This window comes from Astyanax mexicanus, chromosome 22, assembly GCF_023375975.1.
Source record: "Astyanax mexicanus isolate ESR-SI-001 chromosome 22, AstMex3_surface, whole genome shotgun sequence".
NCBI lineage: Eukaryota > Metazoa > Chordata > Actinopteri > Characiformes > Acestrorhamphidae > Astyanax > Astyanax mexicanus.
The window spans coordinates 31,764,278-31,784,327 of NC_064429.1; the positions used below are offsets into that span (position 1 = coordinate 31,764,278).

General features: G+C 39.0%; 1 protein-coding gene across 1 annotated transcript in view; it reads left to right on the forward strand.

Annotated features, from left to right (window-relative positions):
* nos1 (nitric oxide synthase 1 (neuronal)) overlaps nt 1-20,050 on the forward strand; it is a 108,076-nt gene that overhangs the window by 72,131 nt on the left and 15,895 nt on the right. The window contains exons 18-23 of the mRNA XM_022667296.2: nt 69-243; nt 2,549-2,687; nt 3,698-3,776; nt 13,036-13,229; nt 16,053-16,222; nt 19,318-19,528. Coding sequence (XP_022523017.2) covers nt 69-243; nt 2,549-2,687; nt 3,698-3,776; nt 13,036-13,229; nt 16,053-16,222; nt 19,318-19,528 — 968 coding nt within the window. The remainder of the gene's footprint in view (nt 1-68; nt 244-2,548; nt 2,688-3,697; nt 3,777-13,035; nt 13,230-16,052; nt 16,223-19,317; nt 19,529-20,050) is intronic.

Genomic DNA, 20,050 nt, shown 5'->3' on the forward strand with positions numbered 1-20,050 from the left:
GGTGTGTGTGTGTGTGTGTGTGACAGCGAGAGTGTGTGTGTAACTGTTGTCTTCTCTCCCTGGGCTAGGTTCTCAGTGTTTGGCCTTGGCTCGCGGGCCTACCCACACTTCTGCGCCTTTGCCCACGCAGTGGACACGCTGTTCGAGGAGCTCGGGGGGGAGCGCATCCTCCGCATGGGCGAGGGAGACGAACTCTGCGGCCAGGAGGAGTCCTTCAGAACCTGGGCCAAGAAAGTTTTTAAGGTAGCACACACACACATAGAGATATGACCTGGTCTTTGTGGCCTTAAATGAGTCATTTTTCATCCAGCAACAAGCGATTCTTCTATAGACCTGTTGAAAAGAAAGCTCGGCTATATGGATAAAAGTCAGTGGTGTGCAGTGAGGCCCTTCCAACCCTTCAGAGAAGGGGTGACAATAGATTAAAAGGATTTAATCAGGAAATATACAGGGGTTGGACTGAAACACCTGGTTGGACTGAAACTGAAACACCTGGTAGTCTCGACGGACAGTTCTGGTGGAAACAGGAGAGTTGAGGTGCACATTGAATTCTGTCGTGATTTGTTCAGCCGTGGTTTTATGTTGTTTGGATACAATCCGGGTTAGCACCCGAACATCCCTTTCAGACAGCTTCCTCTTACAGCATCCACAGTTAATCCTGTTGGATGTGGTTGGTCCTTCTTGGTGGTATGCTGACATTACCCTGGATACCGTGGCTCTTGATGCATCACAAAGACTTGCTGTCTTGGTCACAGATGCTCCAGCAAGACGTGCACCAACAATTTGTCCTCTTTTGAACTCTGGTATGTCACACATAATGTTGTGTGCATTGCAATATTTAGAGCAGAACTGTGCTCTTACCCTGCTAATTGAACCTTCACACTCTGCTCTTACTGGTGCAATAATGTGCAATTAATGAAGATTGGCCACCAGGCTGCTCCAATTTAGCCATGAAACCTAAAATCCTACACTAAAATGAGACAGGTGTTTCAGTTTCATTGTCCAACCACTGTATATTATAGTTATTGTACATTTTTTAAGCACATATTTCATAAAATAACTAAAATAAAAAAAAAAAACAGCAACTAATTCAAAGCATTATTCTGCATTTTTTTTAGTTGCCACAGGACTCTTATCTGACTGACAGTGGTTCTAACCAATCAAAGCTTTTTAAAAGGGCTTGTCTCCCCTTGTGTCTACGTGACTCTTCTACTGATTGTTTGAAGGGTATAGTAATGAGGCTATTAGAAAAGTCGTAGGACAATCTAACCAATCAGATTCATGATTTTCACTACAGGGGCGGGGCCATGGCTGGAGGTCCTGTAGCTCTACACTCATAAGCTGTGGCCCATTCTAAAGCCTAGATACCCTAGTGCAAAAAAAAGTATATTAAAGAATACTAAGCTTTATTATGCTATAGTGGCTCCCCAGCTCATCACACAAACCAGCAAACTCCATATTCCATACATTTGTTGCTAAAGATGATAGATACAGTTTAGGTTTCTGTGTCATGATACAATTGCAAATAAGGATAAAAGTGAAGGTGGCTGGCTGATGGATGAATCTTAATGGTGAGACATTTGTGAAAATAATGAGCATCCTACTTCCCTCTGTCCAATGATATATAGTGTATTCTAACTGGGCTAAACGTCTTTGAGTCTATCATAGAGACATATCTACCAGTCATCAGTTTCTCACCAGGAGGGACACTACCCTAAAATAGCCTCTATAAGCTTTTTTAATGCCCTGAAATGGCAAGATCCAGTGTCTAAATAGACTATACACCTGTAGTCGTTTACATATCTGCCACAATGTATCTATGTACAGCTCTAGAAAAAATTAAGAGAACACTTCAATTTCTAAATCAGTTTCTCTGATTTTGCTATTTATTGGTATATGTTTGAGTAAATTGAGTGAAAAGATGATTGTTGTTTTGTTCTATAAACTACAGACAACATTTCTCCCAAATTCCAAATAAAAATATTGTAATTTAGAGCATTTATTTGCAGAAAATGAGAAACGGCTGAAATAACAACAAAAAGATGGAGAGCTTTTAGACCTCAAATAAAGCAAAGAAACCAAGTTTATATTCATAAAGTTTTTAATTACAGTTTTTTTTTTTTGCATCTTGGCATGTTCTCCTCCACCAGTCTTACACACTGCTTTTGGATAACTTTATGCCTTTATGCCTTTATGCTTGGTTTGATGGCTTGTGATCATTTATCTTTCTCTTGATTACTGTATATTCTAGAGGTTTTCAATTTGTTAAAAATCAAAGGAACTCATCATTTGTAAGTGGTCTCTTATTTTTTCAGAGCTGTATATACATATATATATATATATATATATATATATATATATATATATATATATATATATATATATATATATATATATATATATGGATATACATGTGTATGTTTGCACAGTTTTGCTGCATGTGCTGTAGTATGTGTATACTGTATAAAGTATAAAGTACATAATGCATCTTAAAGAGTGTAAAACATGCTTTAGGCTCAAAACGTGAGAATCTGATCTTCTCTTTCAGGCTGCCTGCGACGTGTTCTGTGTAGGAGACGACGTGAACATCGAGAAGGCGAACGATTCGCTGATTAGTAACGACCGCAGCTGGAAAAAGAGCAAGTTCCGCGTGACGTACACGGCCGAGGCTCCGGCGCTAACGCAAGGTACAGTATGGCCCGCGGAACAAGGCCGCTTCCGCGCGGTGATTCATCATCCTGAAAACCTCTGCTATTATACTGCAATCTGCTTAAACCTGCTCTTTATCTCCCGCGTGCTCTCAAGGCTCAGCCCTACAATAAAGGCTTTCACTGCCTCCCGAGTGTGATTCAAAAATCATACACAATATGAGAAAACGTGTTTTTATATAACTGGAAAAATGTAGTTCGTCTGGTGCCAAAGCCGTGCCAGAAAATCTGCAGAGAGCAGCATGTTTACAACCCTTCCTTTCAACTCTGAGGAACGTCAGCGAGCCGGGCTGCCACTTCCAATTCTTCTACAGGCCACGACTGGGTGGCAGTGCAGATATACAGGGGTTGGACAAAGAAACTGTCATCATTTTAGTGTGGGAGGTTTCATGGCTAAATTGGAGCAGCCTGGTGGCCAATCTTCATTAATTGCACATTATTACACCAGTAACAGCAGTAAGAGTGTGAAGGTTCAATTATCAGGGTAAGAGCACAGTTCTGCTCTAAATATTGCAATGCACACAACATTATGTGTGACATACCAGAGTTCAAAAGAGGACAAATTGTTGGTGCAGCAAATTGTCTTGCTGGAGCATCTGTGACCAAGACAGCAAGTCTTTGTGATGCATCAAGAGCCACGGTATCCAGGGTAATGTCAGCATACCACCAAGAAGGACCAACCACATCCAACAGGATTAACTGTGGACGCTGTAAGAGGAAGCTGTCTGAAAGGGATGTTCGGGTGCTAACCCGGATTGGATCCAAAAAAACATAAAACCACGGCTGATCAAATCACGGCAGAATTCAATGTGCACCTCAACTCTCCTGTTTCCACCAGAACTGTCCGACACCACAATAAATTATTGTGGTCTAAAACCAGGTGTTTCAGTTTCGTTGTCCAACCCCTGTAGCTGATACCTGATGATGCTTTATGATGTCTTATGATGCCTTATGATGGCTAATCCCAGCTCTTTCTATTCATTCCTCAGCTCTCTACAACATCCACAAGAAGAAGGTGTATGGCGCCAAAGTCCTGATGAGACAGAACCTTCAAAGCGTCAAATCAAAGTAAGTTTTATCATAAGAAGATAAAAGTTACCAGGATTGGTATCATGAGGGTGCAAAAAATATGCCTTGCGCGACTCAAAACACAGAAAAGACATGTACTCATTTTTAAAAATCGAGTTTGTGGAGTTTGTTGGGAGCACCTATAGGAATGGACTCTGATGGTTGACTGTTGACTGTTGTCAGAGTTTTAATGAGTCAGTGGAGCTCCTGTTTGGTTTTCCACCACCAAGCCAGAAATTTACTACCTGAACTCACCTCACTTCCAGACCACCACACCTCATATCATCAGTGTAGATTTATTCCTCTATTAAACTCTAACGCTATTTTAACAGTGCGGGCACAAGGCGTGAAAATAGACTGTTGACGAGGTGTAAGATAGCAATGAGCATCAATGTGCCTTGAGCAGGGTGTACGATAGGTCCCTTAGACTTAGATTATGGCCCATATTTACTGAGCTACACTTATAGAAATAGTGTTTAACACATTAAAAAAAGGAGTTGTAAAGGTTTAATACACCACACAGCATGTGGACGAGCATTGTCCTGCTGATATATACTGTATATATTATATTGGTCAATGCTGGTTGCTTATCCACATGCGATACAGGTCTAAAATGCAGGAATGGATGTACAGTACATAAGTAAAAAATCTGCATTGTAGATTAATACTAAAATCATCCAAATTATGAAAAAAAGTATGAATTTTGGCTGGATTTTCTCAGTCAGCTTGAGGTAGAGTCACCTGGAATTCAGGCTTTCAGTTAACAGCTGTGCTGAACTCATCAAGAGTTAAGTGGCACCACTTTAAAATAAGACTACCTTTATGAAGAGTTTATAAATGGTTTACAATTAGTTTATTAATGGTTATTAATTAGGTTGTAAATGCCTTAAAAATCATTAATAATCAGTTATAACACATAACACGTAGTAAGGGAAACAAAGACCCGTTGTTTGCCAGATCTTGTTAGATACTCAACTTACTTTTTCGTCTCCATTAGTCAACATCAGTTTAACCATTTAGCTCCTAAGTTGAATAATTCCACCACTAACTCTTTTAGTCATTTATAAACTACTGGTCTTTGTTGCCCTTTCTATGTATGTGTTATAACTGATTAATAATGTTTTTTAAGGCTTTTACAACCTAGTTATTAACCATTAATAAACTAATTGTAAACCATTTATAAACCCTTTATAAAGGTAGTCTTATTTTTAAGTGGTACCAGAGTTAATTACTTGCTTTTTTTCTCTTAATAAAGTGTTTGAGAGCATCAGTTAAAGTAAAGTAGTGAAGAGGTAGATTTACAGGTATACAGTGAGTAGTATAATAATAGTAATAATAATCTATTTAATTAATGTTCTAATCCAGATTATGAGAAGCAAGAACTACTCAACTAAATAAAGCAAAAAAACAACTTTGAGAAATAAAGGTCAGTCAGTCCAAAAAAGTTCAAGAACTTTGAAAGTATCCTCAAAAGCAGTCGCAAAGACCATCAAAAATGTTATGATGGAACTGGCACTCATCAGGACTGCCCCAGGAAAGAAAGAGCAAGGGTTACCTCTGTTGAAGCTCATACTGTCGCGCAGAGCTTTTTAACTGTACTGTGGAGTTCACCTACTGTCGCGCGGAGCTCTTTAACTGTACCGCGAAGCTCATCTACTGTTGCGCAGAGCTTTTTAACTGTACTGCAGAGCTCACCTACTGTCGCGCGTAGCTCTTTAACTGTACCGCGAAGCTCATACTGTCGCGCGGAGCTCTTTAACTGTACTGTGGAGTTCACCTACAGTCGCGCGGAGCTCTTTAACTGTACCACGGAGCTCTTTAACTGTACCGCGGAGCTCATCTACTGTCGCGCGGAGCTCTTTAACTGTACCGCGAAGCTCATACTGTCGCGCAGAGCTTTTTAACTGTACTGTGGAGTTCACCTACAGTCGCGCGGAGCTCTTTAACTGTACCGCGAAGCTCATCTACTGTTGCGCAGAGCTTTTTAACTGTACTGCAGAGCTCACCTACTGTCGCGCGGAGCTTTTTAACTGTACCGCGAAGCTCATACTGTCGCGCAGAGCTTTTTAACTGTACCGCGGAGCTCATCTACTGTCGCGCGAAGCTCACCTACTGTCGCGCGAAGCTCTTTAACTGTACGGCGAAGCTCATACTGTCGCACGGCGCTTTTTAACTGTACTGCAAAGCTCACCTACTGTTGCACGAAGCTCTTTAACTGTACCGCGAAGCTCATACTGTCGCGCAGAGCTTTTTAACTGTACTGCAGAGCTCACCTACTGTCGCGCGGAGCTCTTTAACTGTACTACTGCTTAGCTCACCTACTGTTATTTTTTTCTTCCCGTGAGACAGGTTTAAGCTCTCGTGCTACGAGATCTCGTCACACTCCTAATATTACGTACCGCAAACAGTGCTGCAACATGGCTGGTTTAATAAATACAGTCTACCAGGAAAAGTCGTAATATTACAAGAATAAAGTTGTAGTATTAAAAGCAAATGATGCAAGTTTAAGAAGCTTGGAGGGAGATGATCTGTTACAGGGCTGCTATGATTATCATCAGTTAGGTACATTTCTAAACTGCTGCTTATTAATGCCCTTTTGTTAAAGTTTCTACCAGTAGCCTAGCCTGATTGTGCTTCGGCTTCGGGTCCACCGGCGTGAGATGTCTCCGTATCAGGAAAGTTTTTTAGTTTTTAACCTTTTTTACAAAAATATAAACTTTTACAAAAATAAACATGCTTTTAACCGCTTTTTATATATAATAGTTCCATTTTGGTGAAACTCATTAATTATATGATCTGTTAATTCCAACTCTGTTACATAAGATCTGCTAAGATTAGCCTATAGAGATTAGCGAAGCTTAAGATTAAGATTCCTCAAGTCTGTTGGAGCAACATTGGATCGAAACCACTCAGCGCATAGATATCAGAAAATTACCGTATGTTGGGAAGCTTCATCTTAAACCAATCAAATGTGGAGAAACTGTGCAGGAATGCCTGATTATCAGCTTGTTGACAATAACAGAAATAATCTGTTTAAGAAAGATATAGCCATGCATATCGGTGATGACCCCTATCACTGTCTTAATCACATGCAGTGATGATATCTAGTGTTGTCAGCTTGTGTCTGCCAATCAATCTCTCCATTTATTCCAGACATGCTTATTATTATACTTAAGGATTACATATAACAAGCCAGAAGGATGACAAAATCGTTCAGTTTTCAATAATAATAATAATAATTAAAGTAAGATATCCCAAGATATCTCATGTTTTATCTGCTCAGATTCATTTAATTTGTTAATTAACATTCATTTCTGCATTTCAGGCCTGCTATACATTTAATAAAAGGGCTATGTAGGGTAAAAACAAGGCAAAAAGCTACATAATGCTGCCAAGTAATGTCAACAGCCCAAGCCTTAAATTTAACGTATTGTACATATAGTATACCAAATTGAAAACCTCTGGATTATAATCAAGAGGAAGATGGATGATCACAAGCCATTAAATCAAGCTGAACTGCTTGAATTTCTGCACCGGGAGTAAAGGCATAAAGTTATCCAAAAGCAGTGTGTAAGACTGGTGGAGGAGAACATGATGCCAAGATGCATGAAAACTGTGATTAAAAACAAGGGTTATTCCACCAAATATTGATTTCTGAACTCTTAAAACTTTATGAATATGATCGTGTTTTCTTTGCATTTTTTGAGGTCTGAAAGCTCTTTTTTTTTTGTTATTTCAGCCATTTCTGATTTTCTGCAAATAAATGCTCTAAATTATAATATGTTTATGTGGAATTTAGGAGAAATGTTGTCTGTAGTTTATAGAATAAAACAACAATGTTCTTGTTTCTGAAACATATACCTATAAATAGCAAAATCAGAGAATACTTAATAATTCCCTTTCAAAATGAGCAGTGAAGGACTCTGTCACTTTTATGCAAATAAGCTGTTGTTGGCCACACCTCCTGTATTCACTGAGTGTTTATGACACATTAGTGTCATGGCAAAACACAAACAAGCTGGTTCCTGCTTAACTGCGACAGAAGCACAAGAGTTTCCCTCATCTGCTGACTTGCTCACAGACAGTAGGTACAGATCCCTCCTTCAAACAAAGTCTGCTGGCTAACTAATCCTGCTGTGTTCTTTCTGAGGTTCTCAAAATTCAAAATGACTGAAATGGTGGATAACTAAACTGATCTAGTGGGTGGGTCTCTGGTAGGGATTGACAATTGAGGGGTGGTGCCAGAATGGTTGTATATATGTTGTATATATATTCACATATATTTGCATTCATTCACAAGAACTATTGCTATTTAATCAGTGCAGGCGCCAAGGCAGGGTGTAAAATTGTAGCCCATGCTGCAATGCAGCTTCCAATTGACCCTGAATAGTCAATAGGGGTGTGTTTAAACTAGAATAGCACTTTTTTAATTTTCACTCACTGTATATTTTCATGCTCAGGGTGATAATCGAATACTACCACACCTCTATTCAGGGTCGAGAGCACATGCACTCAAAAAAAAAAGAAAAATACACTTTTGTTTATACACCAAATTGGTGCCATTTCTGTTCCTAGGAAATTACATATAAAAATGTGCACAAAAAATAACAAATACAAATACATTTTATTATTAAGCAAAGTGTCTTGTACATTGACCTAATTGCAAAAATAAGATATGTTATTAAAAACATTAATAAAAACTACCTAGAATCATAAAAAATAGCATTTGCTACCTGTCCCCACTCTTTATAACTATACCATACCTTTACCATAACCTATACCATAACTTTACCATAAAATATTTATATTATTACAATTCTTCAGAAATGTATTTTTATTTGCATTGTTGTGTGGCTCTGAATCCCATCTATGCTTTAAAAATATATATTTTATTTTCATAATAAATCCATAATATTTATGTTAAAATAAAATAAAACCACATTTTAGTTTAGTGTCCCTGGGTTTCACTCAGTCCTGTTACCGTAACACATTACCCTGATCATCTGAAACATCTGGAACATTCTACATCTGCATCACATCTACAACAGGAAGTGACATCATCAGCTGGTTCTTCTGAAGATCAAGGCAAAACCAAAATTAAGTTCCCTCATTAGTTTCTCTGTATGTTTGATCTTATTCTAACTATGAGGAGCTCCATCTCAATCTCGACACTCACTCCTGTTACTTAAATTAATTTTAGATCTTATTTGTTTATTAAAAAAAAACAAATTTTGGATAAAAATGTATAGAATTTGCTCAGTGTCCTCATGCTATTAGCATATCCACCATTTAGCTATTTTATCTATTTTACATGTTTTTGGAAATTCTATGCTAAAAACTAATTCCTGTTATTTTTATTCCTGTTACTCAAAACATGCAAAGTAACAGGAGTGAGTTTTTTTTCGCATAGAATTATTATTGAATCTAATAATAATTTGAATCTAATAACACATGAATTTAACTGTTCAAAACATGTACTGCTCAGACTCAGGCAGCTTTACTTTTTTTAATTTTTACAAGGTTTCTAAGCTAAATATATAAATATAAAAATAAATAATTGATATTTATGACAACAAAAAAAAATCATTCCTGTTAATAGAAACCCAGTCCTGTTACTGGCACTCAGTCCTGTTTTTTTATATTCCTGTTACTCTAAAAAAAAAAGTAACAGGAGTGAGTTTCAGTAACAGAAGAGCTTATGAAGTTTGGTTAGGCCTGTCACAATAAAAATTTTTTTGCAAACAATATGTTGTCCCAGAATTATTGCGATAAACGATATTGTTGCCATTTTAAGAACATTAAATGGCACTTATATAATGATATCATAATATCATAAAGGAATCGCACCCTTTTAAAGACAATAAACTTTTTATTCCTTGAACTAAAGTAGGTTATAGTCATAAATATTATATATATATATATATATATATATATATATATATATATATATATATATATATATATACAGTTGTGGTCAAAAGTTTACATACACTTGTAAAAAACATAATGTTATGGCTGTCTTGAGTTTTCAATAAGTTCTACAACTCTTATTTTTCTGTGATAGAGTGATCGGAACACATACATGTTTGTCACAAAAAACAGTCATAAAATTTGGTTCTTTCGTAAATTTATTATGGGTCTGCTGAAAATGTCACCAAATCTGCTGGGTCAAAAATATACATACAGCAACAAAATTTGTCAATTTTGGTGATGTAGCGAGTTGTGTCAATCAAATTAGCTTCATGTCATGGCCTCTTCACTTCTTGTAAGTGATTCTGATTGACTACAGCTGTTGACTTCTCATGAGCCCATTTAAATAGGGCTCATTTGACCCAGTGATTAGACTCAGCTACAAAAGCTACAATGGGAAAGTCAAAGGAACTCAGTGTGGATCTGAAAAAGCGAATTATTGACTTGAACAAGTCAGGGAAGTCACTTGGAGCCATTTCAAAGCAGCTACAGGTCCCAAGAGCAACTGTGCAGACAATTATACGCAAGTATAAAGTGCATGGAACAGTTGTGTCACTGCCACGATCAGGAAGAAAACGCAAGCTATCACATGCTGCCGAGAGGAGATTGGTCAGGATGGTCAAGAGTCAACCAAGAATCACCAAGAAGCAGGTCTGCAAGGATTTGGAAGCTGATGGAACACAGGTGTCAGTCTCCACAGTCAAGCGTGTTTTACATCGCCATGGACTGAGAGGCTGCCGTGCAAGAAAGAAGCCCTTGCTCCAGAAAAGGCACCTTAAGACTCGGCTGAAGTTTGCTGCTGATCACATGGACAAAGATAAAACCTTCTGGAGGAAAGTTCTCTGGTCAGACGAAACAAAAATTGAGCTGTTTGGCCACAACACCCAGCAATATGTTTGGAGGAGAAAAGGTGAGGCCTTTAATCCCAGGAACACCATGCCTACTGTCAAGCATGGTGGTGGTAGTATTATGCTCTGGGGATGTTTTGCTGCCAGTGGAACTGGTTCTTTGCAGAAAGTAAATGGGATAATGAAGAAGGAGGATTACCTCCAAATTCTGCAGGAAAACTTAAAACCATCAGCCCGAAGGTTGGGTCTTGGGCGCAGTTGGGTGTTCCAACAAGACAATGACCCAAAACACACATCAAAAGTGGTAAAGGAATGGCTAAACCAGGCTAGAATTAAGGTTTTAGAATGGCCTTCCAAAAGTCCTGACTTAAACCCCATTGAGAACATGTGGACAGTGCTAAAGAAACGGGTTCATGCAAGAAAACCATCACATTTAGCTGAACTGCACCAATTCTGTCAAGAAGAGTGGTCAAACATTCGACCTGAAGCTTGCCAGGAGCTTGTGGATGGCTACCAAAAGCGCCTAGTTGCCGTGAAAATGGCCAAGGGACATGTAACCAAATACTAATGTTGCTGTATGTATATTTTTGACCCAGCAGATTTGGTGACATTTTCAGCAGACCCATAATAAATTTATGAAAGAACCAAATTTTATGACTGTTTTTTGTGACAAACATGTATGTGTTCCGATCACTCTATCACAGAAAAATAAGAGTTGTAGAACTTATTGAAAACTCAAGACAGCCATAACATTATGTTTTTTTACAAGTGTATGTAAACTTTTGACCACAACTGTATATATATACACATTGCAAAGTGCAGAGGCAGGGCAATCGTGGGTCTGCCACACAATGACATACAGCCCCGGTCTGTCCCAGCTGGCCCGCGTTGGACCGATATAAAGACTTTGCCTCAAGGCAGGGGTGTCCAAACTTTTTTTGTTGGGGGCCAGAAGGAGAAATATATTTGAAGTCACGGGCCACAGACTCTGTAATAAAACAAATAATGAAATATACCACTTTAAATAATACATTTTCCTGATTACTTTCATTTACACACCATTTTACTTGACTTACTATCTTTATCTTTGACCGTGTTGTGTAAACTAAGATTTTTTTATTTTTTAATTTCATGATGTCTCTTAATATTAAACTCCTTAATTACGGCAACTTTTAGACTCTTTTGCCGTTTTTCTGCGCTAGAAATGCGCACCCTCTCCGCTTTTAGACTCTTTGGCCCGTTTCTTGCGCTAGAAATGTGCACTCTCTCCGCTTTTAGACTCTTTGCCCCGTTTTTCTGCGCTAGAAATGCGCACTCTCTCCGCTTTTAGACTCTTTGGCCCGTTTCTTGCACTAGAAATGCGCACCCTCTCCGCTTTTAGACTCTTTGGCCCGTTTCTTGCGCTAGAAATGTGCACTCTCTCCGCTTTTAGACTCTTTGCCCCGTTTTTCTGCGCTAGAAATGCGCACTCTCTCCGCTTTTAGACTCTTTGGCCCGTTTCTTGCACTTGAAATGCGTACCCTCTCCGCTTTTGACTCTTTGCCCCGTTTTTCTGCGCTAGAAATGCGCACTCTCTCCGCTTTTAGACTCTTTGCCCCGTTTCTTGCGCTAGAAATGTGCACTCTCTCCGCTTTTAGACTCTTTGGCCCGTTTTTCTGTGCTAGAAATGCGCACCCTCTCCGCTTTTAGACTCTTTGGCCCGTTTCTGACACCTAGCGTTCAAACTTTGAATCTCACATTATAAAAACCTGCTTAACAGCGGGTCAACTTTCATTCTATTTCTAAAATATCTCGCGGGCCGCTCCAAAAAAGAGAACGGGCCGCAAATGGCCCGCGGGCCGAAGTTTGGACACCCCTGCCAAAGGCAACAAGAACCTAAGAGACACTAAAGTTGATTTTTGATTAAAAAAAAAAAAAAATTCCTGATAAAGGTAAGTTTTGAGTTCATTTTCTCCATGTGTCTCTGTCTTTTGCATTTTGTAAGTGCAAACACAATGGACGATATCACGATTATTATATGAATGAGGTCATGCACGTTTATTGAACGAATAAGTCAATAATGTAATTATTTTGACAGGCCTAAGTTTGGTTAATTCCAGTCTTGCTCGGATCTTTAGAGATGTGTAGGCCGTTCTGCTTCATCAGGAACTGAGTTATTATTCTCCCCACATTCAGAAGCTTGGTCTCTTGACACTGAGCAGAGGTGTGGTAGCGTTAGAATAGCACTTTTTTCCCGTGTTCATCTGCCGGGAGAGCACTCCACCGGCCGCCGGCTCTCAGCGCACTCCACTCAGAGAGCACAAGTACGGAAATCAGAGAAAACAGCTTTCCAAAAACACTCGTCCACTGCGGGTTAGTAGTTGTAATCCATTACCGCGTCTGCAATTATTTAGTGCTTTTGTCTCATAAGCCCCTCCCCCTTTCTCTCCCTTCCACTTCAGCCGATGCACCATATACATCCAGCTCCACGCCAACAACCACGAGAGTCTGAAATACCTGCCTGGAGATCACTTGGGCATCTACCCTGGCAACTACGAGGACCTGGTGACGGCTCTCATAGACAAGCTGGAGGATGCGCCGCCTGCCAATCAGATCGTGAGGGTGGAGTTTCTGGAGGAGAGGAACACAGCGCTGGGTAAGGACAGAATGTTTATTATTTTTTCCTAAATAGTAAATGAATAGTGAAGTGATCCAGAATATGAAGGAATACTGTATAAGAAATCATGTAGTTATTTAAAAAAGTGTTAAACAAACCAAAATATCAAAATACAATATCTGGGGTGATTTTACAGTAACTTGCAGTTTCACAGGCTGGTAACTCTGATGAACTAATCCTGTACAACAGAGGAAACTCTTGCTCTTCCTTTCCTGGGGCATTTCTGATGAGTGCCAGTTTCATCATACAGTTTTAGATGGTCTTTTGGAAACTTTTCATTTCTGATCACCATCAGAAAGCCTGTGACTGTTTTAGCTTTTAGATGAATTATATATATATATATATATATTTTTTTTTTTAAGTGTATATGAATTTAAACCTTTTCCCTATTTTTAATTTCTTATCAGTATTGTTATGTTTTATGTTTTAATTTTAGAATTCATAGCAAGGGTCATTTTTATAACTGTGATACAGTAAAACAGACCAGTGTGAAACAAAATTGCATGCAACTGGGTGACTGGCACCTTTATTTTTATATGATATATGATTTTCTGTTTTGTCGCTGTCTGGCAGAAACTTAACTTTCCATGGAAAGTTGGAGCCTTTCTTTTGGTTCATCCATCATCAAATACATGTTACTTTTATTTTAATATTTTATTTAAAAACTGATTAAGATAAGAAATCTTAATCTGTATTTTTTTATATATTCTTTCTTTTTATAATTGATTTTTTAACGTATCACAGACCAAACCATGGACAGACATTCGCAGATACCAAATACAAAATTTATCAAAAAAAAAAGGCAAAAACAAACAAAAAAAAAGTCATAGTAGAGCTAGAAAACTACATTCAATATTTGGCAAAGAGCTACTGAAACAGAGGGGTATTTATACTAAATAGACCAGGTGAGTGCAATCATAAGCTAGGAGATCAGCTGCAGCATCAAGTGAAAAAGCAGTGTCAGGAAAGTCCGGTATGGGTGCATGCTGGGAATTGGAGTCTTTGTTGTGTGAAACCAAAGCAAGCATACTTACAGTGTCAGGACTGACATTTAAAGGTTAATTCGAAGACAAGAATTAAGACCTAAGTGTTTTTTTCAGTTGATTGGATTTGTATTTGTTTTAAATGCATCTTAATCCACATTCTGAAGTGGTTTGAATGATCTAAACTAAAGAAGTGCTTAAAATCTATCTAACTATGAATAAATGAATGTAGGCTGTTAAAGTTGATGCCTTGATATAATTATTTCCAGAACTTTTGAATTAAAACAAATATTTTCTTCCACAAGCGCTTCCTCACTAACAAGATCTCAGAATATATTTATGATCTTCAGAATAAAAGCATCCCAGGAGGCTCATCATGAAGCTGCCTGAGGGGATTCCAGGGGTGTAAAGGTGCTTCATAGGAAACCAGGGCAACTTTGAAGAATCGTGAAAAAGAATGTTTCCATTTGATTAACACATTTTTGGCCTCCATGTACACTGACACACCACATTTCATGGGATGTGAGCTAGTATTATGACTAGTCCCATGACTTTTGCCATGTCCATTTAAAAGCTATAGAACACTGCACTGACCTGTGGGATTTCTGATATCTGAACTTATCCTGGGCAACACAGGTAACTATTGGTCTTCCTTTCCTGAGGCGGTCCTGATGAGAGCCTGGATTAGAACATTACTCAAATAGAGCTGTTATTCACTGTATACCTGTAACTCTACCTCTTCACTACTTTACAACTGATGCTCTCAAACACATTGTTGGAGGCAGGATGCAAATACATGTTGGTTTTATTTGAAGACATTACAAAAACAATAAAGAAATAAACACTAAAACTAAAAAACAATGACTATAAAACAAATAAATAACCAAGTCTTAACACACAAACAAGTGAAATAAACAAAAAAATCAAACAATATAATGAAAACGAACCAGAACTTTTATTTAAAAAAGGAGCACTTGGGGTATTTATGCACAGGCACAGACAAGGGACACCTGGAGAAGTAACAAGGGGGCAGGGTTACAAATGAGACAGGCTAAGGCGGAGACAAGACCAAAAACAAAACGGAGCCATGTGCTCAAGTAGCACATGGGGAGCTAAACAAAACAAAAGAACAGAGGACAGGAGTAGGAAGGACACAAAAAAAAAAGAAAAAACACAGCCTAAGGTTTGCAAAATTCAAGTAATTAACTCTTGATGAGTCCAGCACAGCTGAATTCCAGGTGACTCAACCTCATAAAGCTGACTGAGAAAATTCAGCCAAGATCTGCAAAACATCTCGTCATCTAAGCAAGAGGTGCTACTTTGAAGAATCTAAAATACTATAAAACATATTCTGGTTTGTTTAACACTTTTTTGTTTAATAAATAATTCCATAGTTTTTTTTTTTTCACAGTTTGGATGAGTTTAGTATTAATCTACAATGGAGAACTTTTTAAAGCAATGAAAAAACACTGAATTTAAGGTGTGTTTTCAAACTTTTGACTAGTACAATCTGTGTAAAAAGCAGCTGAACTCAAGAAATAATTAAGATGAATCATTTATTATTTAGTTGATGTTCAAAGGCATTTGTGTGTTAGTTTAATAAATGCGTGGCTCAGTCTAGACTTGTGGAAAATAAAGGTTAAGTAGGGTAAAGATGAGCTCACGTACACAACTGATGCATGTACTAATTGAAAGAGCCTAAAGCTGTAGTTTTATACAGTTTTATAGACGTTCAGATGAGGAAATCAGACCAGTCTCCAGTCCCCAGTAGTTTTTATTTGATGTAAATGAAGGTATTTATTCTTCCTCTGCTCCACAGGTGTGATCAGTAACTGGACGGATGAGAGTCGTATTCCTCCCTGCACCATCCATCAGGCCTTTAAATACTTTCTGGACATCACAACTCCACCCAGTCCACTCCTGCTCCAACAGTTCGCTCCTCTCGCCACCAACGAGAAACAGAGGAAGAGACTGGAGGTGCTCAGCAAGGTGGGGTTTAAACATTAATACAAAATAGACCATTTTTTTTTTAGAAAACACAGGAGCGCCACTGACTGATTAAAACCCTGACAACAGTCAATAGTCCAACATACAAGAATCCATTCCTATAGGTGCTCCCAGCGCTCGTACACCCCCTTGTTAAACACATGGACGCACTGCAGAGCACAAACCCGACTTTTAACTCAACAATAAACAGAATAAAGAATAAAATAACATTTCTATTCCCTTAAATGAGCTGCTGGTGTATCTTCACAGTGTGAACACTCAGCTCAGTATCTGTCTCTGCTGAGACGCGCAAAAGCCCTGCGCTGTTAAGATACGAACACGCCAAAGTCAGAGCTCACCTGCTTCTTAAAGGGGATTAACGCAATTGGCTCACTGATTGGTTTATTTCACATTACGCCCAAAATTAAACACACCAAGGCGTTAAAAAAACATGAGGTTTTGCGCTCTCATGTTCCGCACTTGATTGGTGCACTATAGATGGATAGAAGAAACGTGTTATCCACAAAAACATGTGCGACTGCTTGGTTGAGTTGTCCAGTTAAAATAAACAATAAACTGGATGCTAATGTTAGCTTAGCATAAACAAATAAAGCACAGGGCAATAACTCCAATTTCCCTGCTGGACTAAATTGAATTTTGTTTTACCTTCATAATTAAAGGGATGAACATACTTGTTTATGGTTTATTTATCACAATAAACTTAAAAAAACAGAGTCCTATCTTACGCCCTGCACAAGGTGTGTCACAATGCTCATTGTTATCTTACACCCCGACAACAGTCTATTTACAGTCAGTTCGCCTGCGTCGTTTAAATAGCAACGGACCTGCTGGTGCACCTTCGCATTTATAATAGCAATCCGCTGAAGTCAGCTTGTACTTGGCTCTTAAAGGGATTGTCAAGACTGACACGCTGATTGGTTTATTTCATGTTACGCACAAAACACAGCAATGATTAATTAAGATAATTAGTACATGCTTGCAGTGGCTCAAACGCACAAAAGGCATGTATTAATTCTCTTAATTAATCATGCCTTTTGTTTGAGTTTCAAGCCGTGGAAAGCATACTTTTCCCAACGTTACGATAGCAAAGACACACTGACACGCTCTAAATCAGGCTGCACGGATCACGGTTCGTAGCTCAGCTAAAAATCACTAAAGATGATTCTCATTCTACTTCTGTTGTATTACACTGATTTTTCTGTAACACTTATTTGTCATTGCTAGAGTTACTCTACCTGGGCAAGTCAATCAGCTGGTTAGTCAACACAATTTAACCAATAAATACAGTTTTGGTACCACTTGAAGCTCCTCCCCTTTCCAATTTAACATCCTATAAATCTCCTGGGCATCTTCCAACCCTCCAACATCCCGCATCCCCCCTTTAACTCCCTTTAATCTCTCCTTTAATTTATCAGCACTCAGATGTCATGTTTTAGTTTGAACCAGAGACTGTAAAGAAAGATGGACGCCGTGTCGCCGTTCCCATTCATTCAATGAAAATGAAGCCAAAATCTTCCTCCATGTTGGCGATCCTGACACCCGATTCTGTAGAGCGCAGTAGAGACCAGAGGAGGGAGAAAGACTGTGGAGAGCAGCCTACTCATTTAAATAACCCCACCCCTGAGGGCTGCCTCGAGGTCACAGGCTGCAGAACGGAGCGGAGCGGAGCTGACGGTCTGTTATTGGTCCCGCCCATAACCAGCCCTTTTACAATAACCACACCTTTTTTAAATAGAGCTCAATAACGTTTAAAAAAACTAATTCTGTGGCGGTATAACAAAAATAACAATATAAGCAGAGGTTACACTAACTGTTGCATTTAAATAATTGAGTTAGAATTACAGTTTATTAGAAAAAAACGTGATTGAAAGTTGTCTGTTTTGCCATTGAAACCTATGGGGATGGGTGGAGTTACACAGCTTTCTGCAGCCGAACAGCAGGGGGCGCCCGACCTGTGGTGGCTTTACTTTTGAGAGATGATGCTCTGTCCAGCTATACACAGTCTATGGTTTGAACAGTAAACTAAAGTTAATAAGGAAAGCTAGCGTAGGTTAGCGTCCACCGCTAACTCAGTTAGGAAGCTAGAATTCATCAATACTTAAGAATTAACACACACTATCATACATTATGATGGTATGTGCTGAAAGAGAGCTGTGTTAGCTTTGTGTTAGCTATGCTCATTTCAGTAACACATTCACAACCATTGTCCAACACTTCCTCTGCGCTCGGCTAAAGCTGCCACTGCCGCCGCGGCGCGTGACTACGGCTCAGCTTTTCAAATTAGCAGCAATTTTCTCAGTCAGATCATTCATTAACTCTCCAACTCTCTCGCTTCCCCTCGCCAATCACTCAGTGTCAATACCATTTCCCTCTGCCTCCAAATATTCCCCTCGCTCTGCCTCCCACTGTAGCAGCGCTAACACAGCGCTAACCCAGCGCTAACACAGCGCTAACGCAGCGCTAACGCTACGCTGCTAAGAATGACTGCCAACCAGTGACTCACCCTCATCCTGGTGGAGTGAATGGGAGAAAGAGGAGAGAGATGGATGGATGGATGGATGGATGAATGGATAGAGATATGGATAAAGCTCTGGATGGAATAAAGGAAAAACAAGCGATTTTAGCTATTAGCGATTTTTGATTCCCACAAGGAAAGAAAGAAAGCAACTTATGTTATAAAGCCCAGCTAACAGTTTTTGGTTAGTATAACGTTTCCTAAACGTTACAGTTAACATTCTTAGAATGTTAAATCTGACTCAAAGTTTTCTTGATGTTCTCAGAATGCTTTTATTTAACGTTTTTAAACTTAATTAAGGAAAATTCACTGCAACATCACAATATACAGTCAGTAGTCAATATACAATATATACAAAACTCAAAGCCTAGGGGAAAAACAACACACTGATGGTAATTGCCATGAGCCATTAGGAAAGATGTATAAACCCTTTATGAACATGATGATAGCGCTTTATAAAGCACGTTACAGTAAATACAAATATAGTAAATACCCCGGCCACATCGATTCAAGAATGATTCAGTAACACTCCGTGTCGTTGTGTTGTGTTTTGTGTGTACAGGGTCTGCAGGAGTATGAGGAGTGGAAGTGGTATAATAACCCCACCATGGTGGAGGTGTTGGAGGAGTTCCCGTCGCTGCAGGTTCCCTGCACCCTGCTCCTCACCCAGCTCCCCCTGCTCCAGCCCCGCTACTACTCCATCAGCTCCTCCCCAGACCTCCATCCAGGAGAGATCCACCTCACCGTGGCTGTGGTCTCCTACCGTACCAGAGGTAAGAACCACTCTGATCTGAATTTGATACCATTTCAGAAAAGTACAGAAACTTTACAATAAGAAAAATACCTCAAATATGACTAGAAACCTTCCTGAAACCTTTTTTAAAACAATACAAAATGTTTTTATAATGTTGTCTGTTAACTGGGTCTGTTTCTTATTGAAACCCTCAGAAAACCTCAGAAACCCTCCTGAACTGAGTGAACCCGTGGTTGACTCCAGCCGTGTCGTTATTAGTTTTGAATCAAATAGATTTTAATTGATGGATCTGAATTATTTTAAATGTGAACACGAATATTCTTAAATATTCTTACATCTGAAATGTAAGGATTAATTTTTTTTTAGATCAAAGCTCCTTCCACCACCTGAGAAACACCAGCTCTCAGAAACCCTCAGAAACCCCTTAGAAACCCCTTAGAAACCCTTAGAAACCCTCAGAAACGCCTCAGAAACGCCTTAGAAACCCTTAGAAATCCTCAGAATCCCTTAGAAACCCTCATAACCTCTCCATCCGTGCCGT